Below are 17386 nucleotides of genomic sequence, written 5' to 3'. Positions count from 1 at the left end.
TGCAAAATGCTTTATAACCTGATCAGGTTGTGAAGCATTTTGTACTTTAAAAAGTACATTTTATTTCAATATTTTGTACTCTTTTAGGACAATGAAAAATGCATTAACAGCTATAAGTTTGCTGTATTACTAATTCTTTTGATTCTATCATTACAAATAGATCCCCCAATGCTGTTGTACCTTGTGGCAAGATGCTCTGCTTGCTTTAAAGTTACTGTTGTATGAATAAAATCTGATACAATGTTATCCATAACTTTAGGAGCTGTTCTTCAAACGTACTACATATTGACAGTTTTATAAGCACAGGTTGATTGGTTGGTTGCACAACACGTTCATCCACAAATGAAAAGGGCATGCTAGAAGCTGGTTTATATTTACAGGGGAATATTTTTACATTAAAATGTTTCCAGAAGATCACTCAGAAGCCTAGGTGTGCATTACTTGAATAGAATACTGTGTTGTTTTACATATTCTCTTGCAGAATACTTCCAAATGGGTGTGTATGGATAAAATTCCACATCCAGACTTGAACACTTATGCATACTTCATTAAATTATCTTTCCATTGATATATAATTTTATGGTTTTGCTCAAAATAAAAGTGGTGTTATTAGCCATCAAACCTCGGAAATACACTTTTCCCAAAAGGTTTTCACAATTTTGGCCACTAGTGTATTTCAGCCCTGACTTGATGTCACCAACCCAATGCTTCTTCTATAGACCACATCAGGGTATAGAAAACTGACTCTCAGTCCTATATCCACTCAGAGCTCAGTCCTACTGGGTCCAACAGAACTTACTCCAAGATAGGAGTAAGTTCTGTTGGAGTAGGTAGAGTCCTATGACTCTACCTAAGAAGGCAGCAGTGGCGACAGGAACTCCCCACCCGCTGCACCCAATGAGCAGTTACCAGGAAAGGAGCACTTCCTGACTTCTCAGGTGAATCCCAAACACCACTAAAACAAGGAAGCAGCTCCCTAAAGAACTCAAATGACTGACCAAGCTAAGGAGACTTTCCTTTGCCCCTCCATTCCCCGCGAAGGGTTGTGGGGCGAAGGACCTCGGCTCCTCGAGAAACTGCTGAGCGACACAGCCGCACGCGGGGGGGGGGGAGAGTCACTCCCCCCGCCCCGGTGAATCAATCTCTCTCTCTCTCTAGACAAGAAATAGTCCGGTTTCGAGAAGGATCTCAAAGGATGGACGGCCGTATCTCTCGAAGTTATCCAACGGACTGGACTCCGAGACAACGGTCCTGCCTCCCTGGAGTTCCAGGTAAGAACCCCAAGGGCGAAGGGGGCGGGGCCTCCCTTCGGTTCCGTTGGACAGGCGACCCGCTCTCTCTCTCTCTCTCTCTCTCTCTCTGCAGAAGCCCGGATGTTGGGGGGGAGGGGCCGGCAGCGCCCCGAACTCACCTGAGGGAAGGAAGAGTGTCGGCCGGGAGCGACGCGCCGCTCACCGCCGCCTCAGCGGGACCCGAGCGGGCGCAGGCCGGACTTTATAGGCCGCCGCCGCTGCTCCTCTTCGTCCTCCTCGGCCTCCTCCAGGTGGAGAGCCAGCCGGGAGAGTCATCCCGACACACCAGCGAAGGCCGCTGGCCGGGACCGGGTCGCTCTTCGGCGTGACGGCCGTGTCGTGCGTGCGCGAACCTGGCGTGCGTGCGTGCGCAGAGGCGTCGAGCGCAGCCAATCGGAGAGCAGGGCTTCCCAAACCCGTCCGGCCACTTTCCCCCTCCCTTGCGGTGTTGGGCCAACTCTTTCCATCCACCTGCCGGTAGGTGTCATGGCAGGCGGGGGGGGGGGATACAAAAGCCTCGTATCCCGAGTTTAACGCAGGTCATTTCTTCGCGTGGCATTCAGAAAACGAGAGCTAAAAGGGAGGGAGGAAAGGGTGGAGAGCGTCGTGAGCTGAGTCTTCTGCTCCCCACCTGTAATTCGAGCCATGGGTCGAGCATGGGGTAGGGGTGGGGTGTGGAGAAAGCGCTGCTCAGAGGGTCCCGAAATGCACCTGCGCTTTCGAAAAAGAGGACTATGGTCTTTAATAAGTTACTCTGTTGGCTACAGCGGTGTATGGGGTGCTGCTGGCTGCGAGACTTTGCCAACAACGCATCTTTTATTAAGAAAATAGGTTTGGTTGTGGTTTCTCAGTTTCTCATATACAGTATTAGCCTATAGTTTTTACCATTCTAAGCCCATGTTCAAATTTGTTCTTTCAACAAATACCCAGTGCTCTCTTTTTTTCTTTTTTAAAAAAATGGTTAGCGGTACTCTCGTTTTGGGGACACGGGTGGCGCTGTGGGTTAAGCCACAGAGCCTAGGACTTGCCGATCAGAAGGTCGGCGGTTTGAATCCCCGAGACGGGGTGAACTCCCGTTGCTCAGTCCCTGCTCCTGCCAACCTAGCAGTTCGAAAGCATGTCAAAGTGCAAGTAGATAAATAGGTACCGCTGTGGCGGGAAGGTAAATGGCGTTTGCGTGCGCTGCTCTGGCTCGCCAGAAGTGGCTAAGTCATGCTGGCCACATGACCTGGAAGCTGTATGCTGGCTCCCTCAGCCAATAAAGTGAGATGAGCGCTGCAACCCCAGAGTCGGTCACGACTGAACCTAATGGTCAGGGGTCCCTTTACCTTTACTCTCATTTTGACTCAAGAAAACCACCATTTTATAGTTCAAATCGGGAAAATTAAATACAGTAAATGGACAAAAGTGCGTACAGAGATTCACAAAATGTTTAGGGATGTGCGTACCCCTGCGTACCCACCCCCAAAGCACTGGTAATACCCAGCTGTCTTCTGTTTAGGTCGCTTTTTATTTTTTTCCCATGGATTCTAGAACCACCACTAGAGGTCCTCTCTCACTCATTCGGAATGAGTAGCCCAGGAAAAGCTCATGATTTCAAAACACTCAGTAATATAAACACTTGTCATTTTCATCCCCTCTCCTCCTCCCTCCCCAAAGGTCCTTTACCTCTCCCACCCTGATCTTGCCACTGTGATCCATGCAACGGTCACCTCCAGGCTTGATTATTGTAACCCACTCTACATGGGGCTGCCCTTGAAACTGACCCAGAAACTCCAGCGGGTGCAGAATGCCACGGCGAGACTCCTTACGGGGTCTTCTCCATGGGATCACATTCACCCGGTGCTATACCAGCTGCACAGGCTCCGGGTGGAGTACAGGGTCAGGTTTAAGGAGCTGGTTTTAACCTTTAAAGCCCTATACAGCCTAGGGCCCTCATACCTACGGGACCGCCTCTCCAGGTACACCCCACGGAGGACTTTATGGTCTACAAATAATAACACCTTGGAGATCCCAGGCCTCAGAGAGATTAGGCTGGCCTCGACCAGGGCCAGGGCCAGGGCCTTTTTGGCCTTGGCTCCGGCCTGGTGGAACATTCTGCCACAAGAGATCAGGACATCTTTCCGTAGGGCCTGCAAGATGGAGTTGTTCCACCAGGCCTTTGGTCAGTGCTCAGCCTGACTTCCCTTTTCTTTTTGTATAAGAACTAATATGAAAGAGGCCTCCCAGCATTCTCCCATGCCCATATAAGATCAACGTAAACAATTGGGCCAATGAGCACTTACTGTTCCCAACCCTAACCCTGCGGAAAGCCATCTAATTAGACTTTAATTTGATTTTGAACTGCTTTTAGGAGGTAATTTAATTCTTGTTTAGCAAGTTTAAAACTGACTCAAACCCCCCCCTTTTGTTCTTTCAAAAGAGAGCATTTTAAAATGAGTAAAACTTGAACTGTTGAGTTAAAGCAAAATAAAGACACAATTGCATAAACAAGCTCTCTCCTTTATCAGTCACGGCAAGGGATGACCCTGACTCTTTTGGGGAACAAAGAAAACACGTCAATACTTTATCTTATGTGCTCACCACAAAATATGTGGGGACCGATGTCCGGGAAAAACGCCAAAAGCGTATTCCCGGAGATTATGACCTCTTCCCAGATAAGAGTAGGAAGAGGAAGATCCTTTTATGGTCAGAAGTACAGGAAGGAAGATCCTTTTATGGTCAGAAGTACAGGAAGGAAGATCCTTTTATGGTTAAGAGTACCAGAGCAGAACATATGTGATGTCAACCTGCGTATACAAGCTGACGTGACTGGGGAAGGCGGAGAGGGTGTCTGGAGGATATATATACTGCATGAAACTTCTCATTTCTTTGGACTTGTTGTGGGCTTAATCACACAAGTCCCTTCTGCTATCCGGAGAGCAGAATAAACTCTTTCTTTGAACCAACTCAGTGTCATTTGACTTCCTTCCTCTTGTCCCGGAGCAACGCAGACCCAATCGGTGAACTCCAATAAGACTACAATATATTTGATGTTAGCCACCCTGAGCCCGACTTCGGCTGGGAAGGGCGGGATATAAATAAAAGTTTATTATTTATTATTATTATCATTTAAACTTGCAGCTTCTTTTCACACTTCCAGGCATACCATTTATTGAGCATTCATCCTGACTTTTGCAGGGAGACCAGGCAACATTGTCAATATAATATGCATTTTACTCACATTTGTTTGTGGGGAGATTGAGGTTGCAGCAAAGCAAGTATTATCCCGTACTTTCTAGTGCATTTTTCTGTCACATTCCTTGTTGCAAAAAGTCCAGTCTTTTAAGGAATCAGGTTTGCTGTGAAAGGCCTCCCAGACAACGATAATTGAGCAACCTGAATTGACAGTATGTGGTTGAATCCTGCTTAAAAATAGCAAAAGCCTGGAAGCTTCTTAAGTGTGTGGAGGAAAATTTTAATTTCTAAAAAGATAGTTGCTGTCCTCAAGCACTTGCAGAAGTGCATTATATCTTAAGTGAACTGCTTCTCGAGCCAGGGTATTTCTCTTCCCGGAAAAGCATTTTTCTTATGTGTGAAAACTGGTAGGGGTCATTCAAAAGAATTCAACTTGTACTTTCATTATCACTTTATGTGGCTCCTCTTATTAATTAAGAGAGATTCCAGAGCTAAGTACTGCTGAACATCCATACAAGTTAAGCCTAAGCTTGGGAGGGGTGGAGGAGATCGCAGTAGTTGCTTGACAGCTCATTGCTTAAAATAGCCTGGCTCAGCCTTGAGTCAGTTTTTTCTGATGCATCTTTCTTTTTTGTTGGCTGGAAATGCTGTTCAGGCACAGCAGTTGCTTGCCTTAATGCGCGCACACACAATGCTGTTTTTAGCTAGTTACATGAGTATGTATTGTTTCATTCTGACTTTTTGAAGCAAAATGAATTTCAGCACAGCTTTATAAGTTGACGCTCCTCTAGAGGCAGAAGCATTTGATTTTTTAAATGAATTTGTATTTATTGAAAAAATGATTGAGTTGAACAGACTTTATGAGAGTGCAAATGCAAGCTCATATGTATGCAGTACTAGTCCCCAAACCATGCCAGCACTCTGAAATATTAAACTAGTTCTCTAGCAAGATTCAGTCAGCTGTCTTTTGGTTTCCTTGTACATACTCCTTGGAAATGAGTTTCATCTCCCACTGTGACAAGTGCTCAAAAAGTATTCTTTTTCTCTCTTATTTGAATGAAGGCATAATTGCAAGATTCTATGACCTTTGGTTATGCTTTGATCAGAACTAGGATGCATATATGAGAAAATGGGTGCAAGATTTGGGTCAAAGAATAACCAGGAAACAATGGAACTGGATTTGGGACAACTTCCATTCTATTATAATTTCTTCCTAAAGGAGAACTATTTAAAAACTTTCTGTGAATGGCATTTAATGCCTTATGAATTGAATATATAAATTAGGATCAGATAAATATTGGTGATGTGGATTAAATAAAGCAGATTACATACATATATTTTGGAATTGTTCTCAGACAGAAATATTCTGGAAATATGTTCAAGTTAATATCTCTGATATGTTAGGATATCACATACCCTTGGAACCTATTTTTTCTGCTTGATTATCTGAAAGATGTTATTCTGGAAAATGATCAAGAGATAGTACTCAACTTCATAACTACTGCTTAGATTATATAATAGCTAAAATGCCTTGACCCATTTTATACTTTTCATTTCATGGGATCAAAGTGCCATCATGCTGAAAATATTTCACATACAATAACCAATGCTAGGGAAGGTCTGACGACATGTCTTTTTCCTCCAGTGTTTGGTCCTTTTCATCTGCATTCTTTTTTCTTTGGTGTTCAAGGATCCATTCTGTGGGATCTATGTTTAGCATTTTCCTTACCCACTCATCTCTTTGCACTCCATCAACAAACTCTTTCAGTGAAATTTTTCCTGGAAGAATAATTTCAAAAGTGGATTAAAAGAGGTTCGGCCATAACTTAAACCACTAGATCAGGGTATCAAACACAAGCTAGGAGACACATCAGAACTTTAAGGAATATCCAGTGTACACAACAAAGGTCAGAATCATCTTTGGGACTGGGAAGCCAACGCCTTTCGTATCATGCAAGTGATGGCTTGCCATTTGCTCTTACTGAATAGTGTAGTGACTGTAGTGTATATTCTAAAAAGAGAATTGCTGTGCAATGCCAGATGGGTGAGTAGTTATGGTTACTCAGGAAATTTGCTTTAGGAGCCCCCAGAGCACAGCAATATTTCATTTATTGCCCTTTTACTGCTATAAATGTTTAAAGAAAGAGAGCTTAAGCCCCCCACCCCTTTAGTTGTATATTGGATTGAAATTGGTGGTTTGGCTTCTTACTACATTTGTTGGTGAAAATATGCCTGTGACACTCCTGGTCCTCTACTAAGCATGAAATTTGTTCCTCTGAGCTCTTTGAGTTTGACATCCTTGCTTCAGAGCAAGTGTTTTGTAGAGTGGAGTCTTGTTCTGCCACGGAAAGACCAAAGTAGATTATCTGTTATCATTACCCATAAATGAATATTATCTTACATGCAAAGTAATTCATTTGCTGAGCTCCATCATATTATACGATAGGCCAGTATTATTCCCCTTTACATAGGGGAAATGGAGTCTGAGCAACAGAAAGGGGAAACAAGTGCAGAGTGTTGCTTTGCAGCTCTTCTTCCTCCCAGCCACTATTGGTCAGACATGGAAGGAAAAGAGGAGCCATGGGGGCATGTTGTACTTGCAGTTTCCTGAAGCCAAGCCACTGACCTCAGTTTTTAATCAGGATACTTCTTAATAAACAATAAAGTCAAAACATTGTTTTCTGTATAGTTTTGGTGAATCTTAGGTTCCTCCCAGGGAGTCTTTTAAGTGAGTCACTAAGAACTGTATTGTTCTGCCAGCCGAACAGTTATGCAACTGAGCAGCTGTCCTGAGACGTCTTATTTCGATAACCTCTATTGTGTATATATCATAGCTCGCAGCTGAGGCATTATCAGAAAGGCTTAGCCCTCTTTTCTACATGATTGGCCATTCTTCCCAAACTCCCCAAGATAATTAACTTAGGCTGCAATCCTAAACAAACTTTCAAGGGAGTACGTCCAATTGAATAAGGTGGGACTTGCCTCTGAACAAACAGCTGTAAAGTTAGTGGCATTTGCCAATCTTGCATAACTGGCAGCGACCAAGCGTCCATAACAGCTAATGCTCAAGACTCCATCATACACCAGTGTAACAAAAAACTGGAAGGCAAAATGAGAGGGCTCTGCAAATAGTTTGCAAACTGTTATGTGTTTCCCTGGGGGGAGAGAGAGGATCCAGTAATAGGCTGAGCCTGGGGGGCACTTCTCTCTCAGCAGCAAAGCTTTAGTATAAAACTGACCAGGCTGCTGTGCTAAAACTGGTAGCTACAGAGAGGCAGTGGGTATGTGGGAGCTTCTGGACAGAGGAGTTCCTCTCACTCCTGGCTAGGACGGTTTAAGCCCTGTATGATTGATTCTCAAAATGCAGGTCTTCATCCACAAATTAGCGAGCTAAATAGAATGCAACAGTCTGTTGTTATGAATAGCATTTGAGCCAAATGGCTTCAAATATTTGTCTTCTGTTCTTGAAACGTGATGTGTCAACAGCAGAGATATGCCTGAAAACTAGTATTTCTGTGTTATATTGAAAATATGACTGCACTGACGGTACTGTGTTATGCAACAATATTAGAGCTTGCAGGCTCTTGAAATTAAAGTGTGGAACCTGACAGGGCCTAGAGGCAGAGGCCTGAGTATTTGGATGATTAGCCTAGGGTTGAGCCCAGCACTCTTTTGTGGGTCCAGAACAGAACCCTTCACTTTTGGAGCAGATATGGGAGTAGCACCTAATACAAAAGCCATCCATTCACTTAAAGTGCACAGCTAAAAGACACAGATGCTGGGGGAGAAACAGCCTGGCACTTTCCTTTTTTGGCAGTGAGCCTGAAAGCTAAAACTTAACTTGCCAGTTCATTTTTTCCGAATGGTCAGCATTGTTCCCAGGTAGTATATCTCAACATATTTGTTCAAAGAGGAATTGTTGACATCTCTCTGTCTCAGAAGACAGTGGAGTGCGTCTTCAGGGTGAAGTCAAACCACTGTGTTAGCCGCACCAAACTCACCTCCCCAGGACACAAACCTGGACAGTGTGTGGAGGTCCTGGGCTGCCCAAAGTACAGGACTCACTGATGTGGTCCAAAAGACAGCAGAGCAATACATTTGGCAACAGCTTGGCTGCAGGAGTTGCCGGAAGGAGGTGTACAAGGCGCCACCTGTATTAGGGACTCTACTATGGAATTATGTAGGGTTTACTCCCTAACCATTTTTCTCTCGAAGATACCCTACAAAGCAGTGGAAGTTTGGGATCAGAGATTCCTTCTCCTAGAAGAGCTACTTTCCCAAGCTGACGACCCCAATCTGCCCCTCACTTCCCCCTCTACGGCAAATGCAGAGCCATTGGACCCACTATCACTTACAAGCCACTGCCACTTTTTGGAAGCCCACAGATAATTCTAACAATAAAGTACATTTACCATCATTATTTTCATCCATAAGTTGAAATATTCTGTTACACACTTCCTCCGGGGTTGACATCTGAGTATCCATATTTCTTTCCCATCCTTGTTTGACGTTATAGACACTCTGGGGGAAATTAATTTAATAATTTTAAAAAACACTATTTATATGGCACTGTCCATACATGGCACTTTACAAAGTCACTTACAAATTGGTTGTCAACACACAAGGGAAATAGAAGAGGAAGGGGACGAAGGCAGGGGTAGAAAGTAACAAACATAGCGAACTAAAACCCATGCCTGGGTAGGCTTGCTGAAATAAACATGATTTCAGCAGGCACCTAAATCAATATACAGTAGTGAGAGCATTCACCTAATGTCAGTAGGCAGGGGATTGTAAAGGATAGATTTTGCTGCACTAAAAAAAAATTGTTCCTCTCAAATGCAGAACAAACATTATATGGCATTTGTAAACTTCAAGTTCTGTTGATGAAAGTGGTTGAACAGGTATGTATGAGGCAAGATAATGTCGCAAGTAAACTAGTCCCAAGCCATTAGCAGTTTTATATACCAGCAGTAAAACCTTGACTTGGCCTGGTAACAAACTGGCAGTCCATGCAAATCCTTTTGTAAACCACTTAGAGACTAAACAAAACAAATTCCTTCCAGTAGCACCTTAAAGACCAACTAAGTCAGTTCTGGGTATGAGCTTTCGTGTGCATGCACACTTCTTCAGATACACTGAAACAGAAGTTTCCAGACCCTTCTATATAGTGAGAAGGTGGGGAGGGGTATTACTCAGAAGGGTGGTGGGAATGGGTGATTGGCAGATAGCTGTGATGAGCCTGTTGACGACTCTTAACGACTGCAATAGGTCTTACAGGAAAAAGCAAGGGGTGAAAAGGTGAAAAATGGCTTTGTCATGTATAATGAGATAAGAATCCAAGGTCTTTGTTCAGACCAGGTTTCTCCATGGTTTTGAGTTTGGTGATAAGTTGTAATTCAGCAGCTTCTCTTTCCAGTCTATTTCTGAAATTCCTTTGTAGTAAAACAGCTACTTTGAGATCTTGTATAGAATGTCCTGGGAGATTGAAATGTTCTCCTACTGGTTTCTCTGTCTTGTGATTCCTGATGTCCGATTTATGTCCGTTTATTCTTTGGCGTAAGGTCTGGCCTGTTTGTCCAATATAGTGTCTATTTCTGAAATTCCTTTGTAATAGAACAGCCCAAAAAAAGAAAGTAACAGGACACCTCTAGTCATCACATACAGCTCCCAAGTTAAAACAGTACAACGCATCATCAGAGATCTACAACCTCTCCTGGACAATGACAGTTCTCTTTCTCAAGCTCTGGGAGGAAGACCTTTCATTGCCTACAGACAGCCACCCAATCTTAAACAACTCCTAACCCACAATAATACTACAACCAGACTTAACACGGACACTGGCACCAGAGCCTGCAATAAACCCAGATGCCAACTTTGCTGCCACATACACCCGGACAACACCATTACTGGCCCCAACAACATCACACATACCATCTCGGGACTATTTAATTGCTCATCGTCTAACATTGTGTATGCCATCAAATGCCAACAGTGTCCTTCAGCTCTCTATATTGGACAAACAGGCCAAACCTTACGCCAAAGAATAAACGGACATAAATCGGACATCAGGAATCACAAGACAGAGAAACCAGTAGGAGAACACTTCAATCTCCCAGGACATTCTATACAAGATCTCAAAGTAGCTGTTCTATTACAAAGGAATTTCAGAAATAGACTGGAAAGAGAAGCTGCTGAATTGCAACTTATTACCAAACTTAAAACCATGGAGAGACCTGGTCTGAACAAAGACCTTGGATTCTTATCTCATTATACATGACAAAGCCATTTTTCACCTTTTCACCCCTTGCTTTTTCCTGTAAGACCTATTGCAGTCGTTAAGAGTCGTCAACAGGCTCATCACAGCTATCTGCCTATCACCCATTCCCACCACCCTTCTGAGTAATACCCCTCCCCACCTTCTCACTATATAGAAGGGTCTGGTGACTTCTGTTTCAGTGTATCTGAAGAAGTGTGCATGCACACGAAAGCTTATACCAAGAACTAACTTAGTTGGTCTTTAAGGTGCTACTGGAAGGAATTTTTTTATTTTGTTTTCACTTAGAGACTGTTTGGGTATTAAGCAATGTATGATAAATCTTCTTGCACAAATCAATGCTCCCACTATATGTGCTTTAATGACACACACACTGGCCAAGATCTGGAGCAACTTCTCTGGGGTGAGACACTATCTGTGGACCAATATGGGCATAGATTCTGTTATTCTTCCTGACATTGTTTTTAGAGGTTGTTTTCTCCATATGTTTTTTTATAGGCTATCAGCACTTTTGGAGTTGATGTATCTAGCCATTTACTTTCCCAGGGGAGGTTGGGAGATTCCTGCATGCAGCAGCCAGTATAAAGCTTATTCAGTGCCCTAAATGTGGAGGCATTATTTTGTCAAACTCCCACAGATGAGTCTGTTTTCATTCAGAGCAGATGGAGGGACAAACCATGTACACCCCAACAGAGGAGGGTGCAAAATAAGGGAGCAGTTTGTGTCAGACAGTGAGTGAGGTGTGCATAACAAGGAAACAAGGCAGCGTCGGCAAATTAGACACTAGCAGCAGCAAGTCAGAAAAACTGAGAAATACATCCACAAAGCCCTGGACAATGCAACCTGAACTTCAGGTCAAAAATTCTGGCACTGATTCTTTTCAATACAATTGGGGTTCTTATAAACTAAGGCAGCCTCTCTAGACAAGTACAGAAAGTTGCTAAGATACCTGGGAGTTCCTTACTCCCCACTCTCAATCCAGAATTTGTATATATACTGTATATATTTTTAGACTTTGTCCCAGAGTAGTGATCTGTGCCTTTCTTTCCATGTCCCGGTCAGATTGGAAAGGGCAGCTGTGTGTATGCATATTAATGATACCAATGAAAACAATCTCTCATTTTCCTCCTTTCAATATGATCATTGTGCAGCATTCAAATTTTGACTTAAATCATGCCATAAGGCTGATCTCTTCCCCCTCCCCACCCCGTTCTTCACCTGACACCTGGGATGTATAGCACACCTGCCATTCAGCTTACATTTCTTTTAGTAGTCTTTTAGATTCAGCTAAAAGCCAGTGTAGTGGTTAGGTTGTTGGACCTTGGAGACCAGAGTTCAAATCGCCACTCAGCCATGAAGCTCACTGGATGGCCTTCCTCCAGACGCCACCTCTCAGCCTAACCTACTTCGCAGGGTTGTTGGGATTGTGTGAAGACAGGTAGAATCATGAGCACCACCTTGAGCTCCTTGGAGAATAGGTGGGATATAGATGCAGTGAAATAAATAATAATTCATGGTAAAGAGGGTCAACCATTCTCATGGTTTGGCGTAATCCTGCCAAGTCATTGCTGGGGGCCCCTCTTCCTCTAGAAGGACTTCTTACCTTTACCATTTTCCTTAGTTCAGCCTTATCAAGAAAGCCATTCCTGTTGGTGTCGTACACTTTAAATGACCACTTCAGTTTGTGCTCAAGTTTCCCTCTGAGTACTAGATTTAAAATTGCTACGTATTCCAAAAAGTCTATCATGTTATCCTGAAACATTAATAGAAAAGCAATCACTTGAAAACATCAATATTTTTAAAATTATCCAAACAGAAATGGCAGAACAATCATAATTTTTGCTGGGTGCTTCTAGGATAATTCCAACCTAAATTAGATGGATGTACACAGAAGTTATCTACAAGTGTTTTTGAAAATTATACTCACCCCATTCGTGTCAAAGGATTTAAATGCATTCTCAGCATATTCAGATGCTTCACTCTGGCTGGTAATGCCAAAAAACTGCTTAAATTCATGCAAATGGAGACCTCCGCTGGGGCATTCTAGAACAAACTTTTTGTACATATCCTGTAATTCTGCCACCTCTGTTCCTTTCATGTTACCAGTGTGGAGCTGCCCCATGCTCTAAGAACAGTTAAACCCCAGTGAGGCTTCAAATGCCTTATAAATATTCTACCCTGAAAGTGTAAGTAATTTACAGTGATGTTATGAAACAAAGATTTGTCTTAAAGCTTTAAACCAGAACAAAGGGCAGCTTCTATAATCCAAACACAATGCCTTTCTTGTTGCGTCCAGACAATTGAGAGCATTTTCTCTTAGCAGAGTAGCTTGCATCACAGTTATATTTTTGGAGTTCTAATAATGCCAATGCACTCATGTTGACCACATTGCATGCAGTCTTGGAACTGGGCTGCAACAAAGTACAACAAACCTTAGCAACGACATAGCTACAGCGGAGGCATCCTGCAATTGGAAAAGTAGGGCAAGGGCATTCAGTTAGATCACTTGTTGGTTGCAATCCCCCTGCACAGGAGCCAATTCCTAGGGGCCATGGTGGCTTTGCCTCCCACAATAAAATATTTGAGGGGCTGCCTCCCACAGTTGATGGAGATTCCCATTCAAATGGTGTGTGTGCAATGTGTCATGTGATTATGTGGGATGGGGCTTACCAGGGCTCCCACAATATTTTATTCAAGCTGGCACCCTTGTCCCCTTGTAAAAGGTTATTAACAAATATTTAAAAACAATACACACATTATTCAGGTTATCCACTGTCCATGCAGAAATATGTATATTGGGGAAAACATGTAAGAAGCTTAAGACTAATGAATACCAAAGTAACTTTTTTTTTACAAAATAGAAGAAATGACACTTTTTGGTGTTTGTTTGAGGCATAGCAGTGTATGATTCTGACAGCACAAAAAGATGGGGTTGTGGGAAATTCATGGCCGGATCTCAGATTTATAAAAGGTTAAATACAGCTGCTGGGAACGCTGATATGGATTGGGACCATGGCACGAGGGAAAGCAGGTTTAACTATCCTCACATATAACACACACAGATTTTGCCAATAGGTGCACAGTGGTACCTCAGGTTACATACGCTTTAGGTCACATACGGTTCAGGTTACAGACTCTGCTAACCCAGAAATAGTAACTCGGGTTAAGAACTTTGCTTCAGGATGAGAACAGAAATCGTGCAGCGGCGGTGCAGCAGCAGCAGGAGGCCCCATTAGCTAAAGTGGTGCTTCAGGTTAAGAACAGTTTCAGGTTAAGAACAGACCTCCGGAACGAATTAAGTACTTAACCTGAGGTACCACTGTACAAGCATACATTGCCCTGCTTAGGAGGTGGAAGAATATTTTTATCATCACCTTTGCTACATAGTGTTGGCCAATGTGGCTAACAACAACCAACATACAACTAGGAACAACAACAGCAAAAAGATAAACAGCCTGTTAAAAACAACAGCAGATAGAACATATAAGTTTGACAGGTCAAAAGCCTGTTTAAATAAAAAGGTGTCTTAAATTTAGTTCAGAAGAGCAACAAAGAGGGGGCTAAATGGTCTCCCTGCAATGGAAGTTCCACAGCCTGGGCACCAAACATACTTCAGACCTTGGTGGGACAGGAAGAAAGGAATCTTTCAGAGGTTTGTGTAGAAAGCGGACCTAAGTGAGGTTAGGATATGACTGCATCCTGTCCATTGTTTTCATCATAAAGCAGGAGCAGGGACCAGAATGACAGGGACAGAAGTAGTCTCTTTGAGATTTTAAAATGCTAGCTGCCGTGAAAATGCTTTATAACCACTTAGTTTTCACAAGAAAAGGAAACAAACATGCAGGATGAATCATCACATGCCAGGTTTAATTAGTTGTGAGTGAGCTTTGATAACAAGAGCCTGAGAAAGGTCAATACAATTCATTGCGTATGGCTTGCCATTGTGGCATCTGCAGAGATTCAACATAATGGAAAATGAGACAGCTAGTCTGGACCCAGATTTTCTTCATTGAGGAATTATTTACCATTGATTCTATTAATTCTGAAGAAATACATAGTGCTGAGGAAGCTTTACAAAGGGAGACTGTGTTGCCATCAATCAATACAGCTCAGTCTACCATGGGAAAGTTATTCCAGCAGATTTACGACACAAATGCAATGAAAACTTCAGATATCAACTTTAAGGTCAGGTTCCTGCAGAGAGAGATGATTCTGAGAGTGTGTGTGTATGTTGTCAGGAATGCTGGCCAAACCCAGCAGGCAGGCCTGTCCATGCCATTTATTAGGAAGATATCTTGGTGGTCCATGATAGCTGGTGGATGTTTCCTCAAGAGCCAAGAAACAGCCAGAACTCACCTGACAGTTCTGAATGGGGAGAAACTACTGGAGAAGGTCACATGCCTCCCACCGCCAAGCTAAGGTGGACTTTGTGAGAAAGATCATTTTAGACCAAGCACAAGCTTTAGTGTAAGCTAAAGCATATAGGGACTCATGTGGGTCCTTTGGGGGGAAACCATATAAACTTCCCTAGAGCATCAGCCACAGTCTGAAGGTAAGAAATCCTTACCTAACAGCATCTCCTCTCAATCCTGTGCTCCTTACAAGGAGGTGTTCAGTGTCCTGCTTGAGCTGAAGTCTTCTTACAAAGACCTTAACCAAACCAGGGCCTACCCTTCAGTTCCTGGGGCAGCTGCCTCAAGCTACAGGTGTGGCTGAGTATCAAGAAGCAGAACAGCTTCCCAGTTATCCTGCAAGAAGCTACAGCTTCAAGTCCAACTTGGTCATCACTACCTTTCAGAATTTCATCAGTGGTCAACGCCCCCCAAACCCCACCTATGTTTCTCAGCCTCTTAATGCAACCTGTGTGTTGCCTCCAACACCATTTGTCATCTTGAGCTGTGTTCATAGCCACCCCCTCCCCAAATGGTTGTTTGCTTCCAGCTATTTGTCACTGTTACCTTTCAAAACTGCGTCCATGACCACCCCATGATCTATATTTGGTGTTAAGTAGTGAGATGGCGCTGTGGGTTAAACCACAGAGCCTAGGACTTGCCGATCAGAAGGTTGGCAGTTCGAATCCCTGTGACGGCGTGAGCTCCCCTTGCTTGGTCCCAGCTCCTGCCAACCTAGCAGTTCGAAAGCATGTCAAAGTGTAAGTAGATAAATAGGTACCGCTCTGGTGGGAAGGTGAACAGCGTTTCCGTGCGCTGCTGTGGTTCGCCAGAAGCAGTTTAGTCATGCTGGCCACATGACCCGGAAGCTGTACGCCGGCTCCCTCGGCCAATAAAGCGAGATGAGCACCGCAACGCCATAGTCGGCCACGACTGGACCTAGTGGTCGGGGTCCATTTACCTTTACCTAGTGAGGTGGCCAAGTTTGCTAATGATATCAAATTACATTCAGGATGTTAAAACAGAAAGGGGTTAAGGAGGACTCTACAAAGGCCACACCTACATCTTATATTTAAAGCCATATTATACACTTTAACAGTCATGGCTTGCCCCAACAAATACTGGGAGCTCAAGAATTTCTGGATGCCTAGATCCAGGTTTGGGGCAAGTACTCTTTGGTGAGAGAACCCCAGCAGAGATTTAAAATCACAAAATATGCAGCAAAGTAAAATGTGGAAAGATGGGCTGTTAGACCTTTAAAATATGCTCTGCTCAGTGCCTTCCAAAGTTCGCCTCTTCCCTTAGCATACAAAAAGACCACAAGTTCAGTAAGTTTAAAATGGTTTACTTATTCCTTTTTTTATTTCTTCACTTTATTTCATTTAATTGAAATATTTTCAATAAGATATAAACACATTAAAAATGGTTTGCTTACAAACTCATCAGAGGCCAGATTCATGTGCTTTTCCATACAGCATTCAAAAAAATGTTGCACAGGCAATAAAACTTGGCTTAGTTCTGAAGTAGTGAATATTCCTAACTTAATTGGTATAGGAACTCAAGAGTGGCTTGTTGGAACCATGCGGTCTGGCCTTGGAGCAACCAGCTGAAACCTCACACACTGAGCTTCTCAGCTACTGGGAGAAAACAATAGGCTTGATTGCCTAGCTGCTCCCAAAGTGAGGTAAGCCTGGCAAGATAGTTTTCTCTATGGTCTTACCCCTTCATGCATTAATCAGACTTAAGTATGATGATTGTATGAGACTGGTTATCCCACACTTAATCCTTTTCAAGAGCAGCTGATAAGGTTCTGCTCAGGCTTTACCCTGGAGGATAAGATAGACAGATTCCCATTACAGGGCTTTTTCAATAACAACTCCCTTACTTAGCAGTTCACTTTGCAGGGACACAGTTGTTGTCCCAGGGCTTTTTTGTTCAGGTAATATTTTTTTTTAGACCTGCCTATAATGTTTAATGATGTTTTCTCTTGCAATTATAACTAATTTCAGGATCAGGTTACATGCAAAGATTGATTGCTTTTTACCGGTTTTATATGCATGCCGGTTCATTTGCTTCTGGAGATAAATAAAACTATGCTTTTTTAACACGAAGGTAATACCATTTTCTTTCACTAGATGAGCAGATGAACAATAAGCAGCAACACAGGGAATGCATTTGTGAAATTTGATAATAGCTCTGATTTTTTTTCAGGACTTCAGCAAACATTAATGAATTTATATTATTCCAAGTGT

General features: G+C 43.1%; 2 protein-coding genes across 4 annotated transcripts in view; both read right to left on the bottom strand.

Moving 5' to 3' along the window:
* LOC309353109 (uncharacterized protein) overlaps window positions 1-1635 on the bottom strand; it is a 42956-nt gene extending 41321 nt beyond the window's left edge. The window contains exon 1 of one of the 2 annotated variants that reach the window (XM_081882176.1): window positions 1412-1635. Coding sequence is in view for 1 of the 2 variants with exons in the window: in XM_081882175.1 (XP_081738301.1) it covers window positions 999-1030 (32 nt within the window). In the remaining variant the exon portion in view is untranslated. Of the gene's footprint in view, window positions 1-998; window positions 1046-1411 lie in introns of those variants that run through there. The other variant, XM_081882175.1, reaches the window with a different exon arrangement.
* Window positions 1636-5275: 3640 nt separating this feature from the next.
* Window positions 5276-15851, bottom strand: LOC309327162 (guanylyl cyclase-activating protein 2-like). 2 transcript variants are annotated; one of them, XM_081836287.1, is made up of 6 exons: window positions 14077-15851; window positions 12671-13832; window positions 12347-12496; window positions 8882-8990; window positions 6679-6807; window positions 5276-6248 (listed from the first exon to the last, which is right to left on the bottom strand). In XM_081836287.1, exons 2-6 carry the CDS (start codon window positions 12863-12865, stop codon window positions 6079-6081), a joined length of 753 nt encoding a protein of 250 aa, XP_081692413.1. In that variant the 5' UTR covers window positions 12866-13832; window positions 14077-15851; the 3' UTR covers window positions 5276-6078. The 2 variants fall into 2 exon arrangements, with proteins under 2 accessions (XP_081692413.1, XP_081692414.1); XM_081836288.1 differs by lacking the exon at window positions 6679-6807 and having other exon boundaries at window positions 14077-15841.
* Between the last annotated feature and the right edge of the window lie 1535 nt (window positions 15852-17386).

Source organism: Podarcis erhardii, assembly GCF_964252035.2.
Source record: "Podarcis erhardii genome assembly, chromosome: 1".
NCBI classification, from domain to species: Eukaryota; Metazoa; Chordata; class Lepidosauria; order Squamata; family Lacertidae; genus Podarcis; species Podarcis erhardii.
This window is presented reverse-complemented; position numbering and strand designations above follow the sequence as displayed.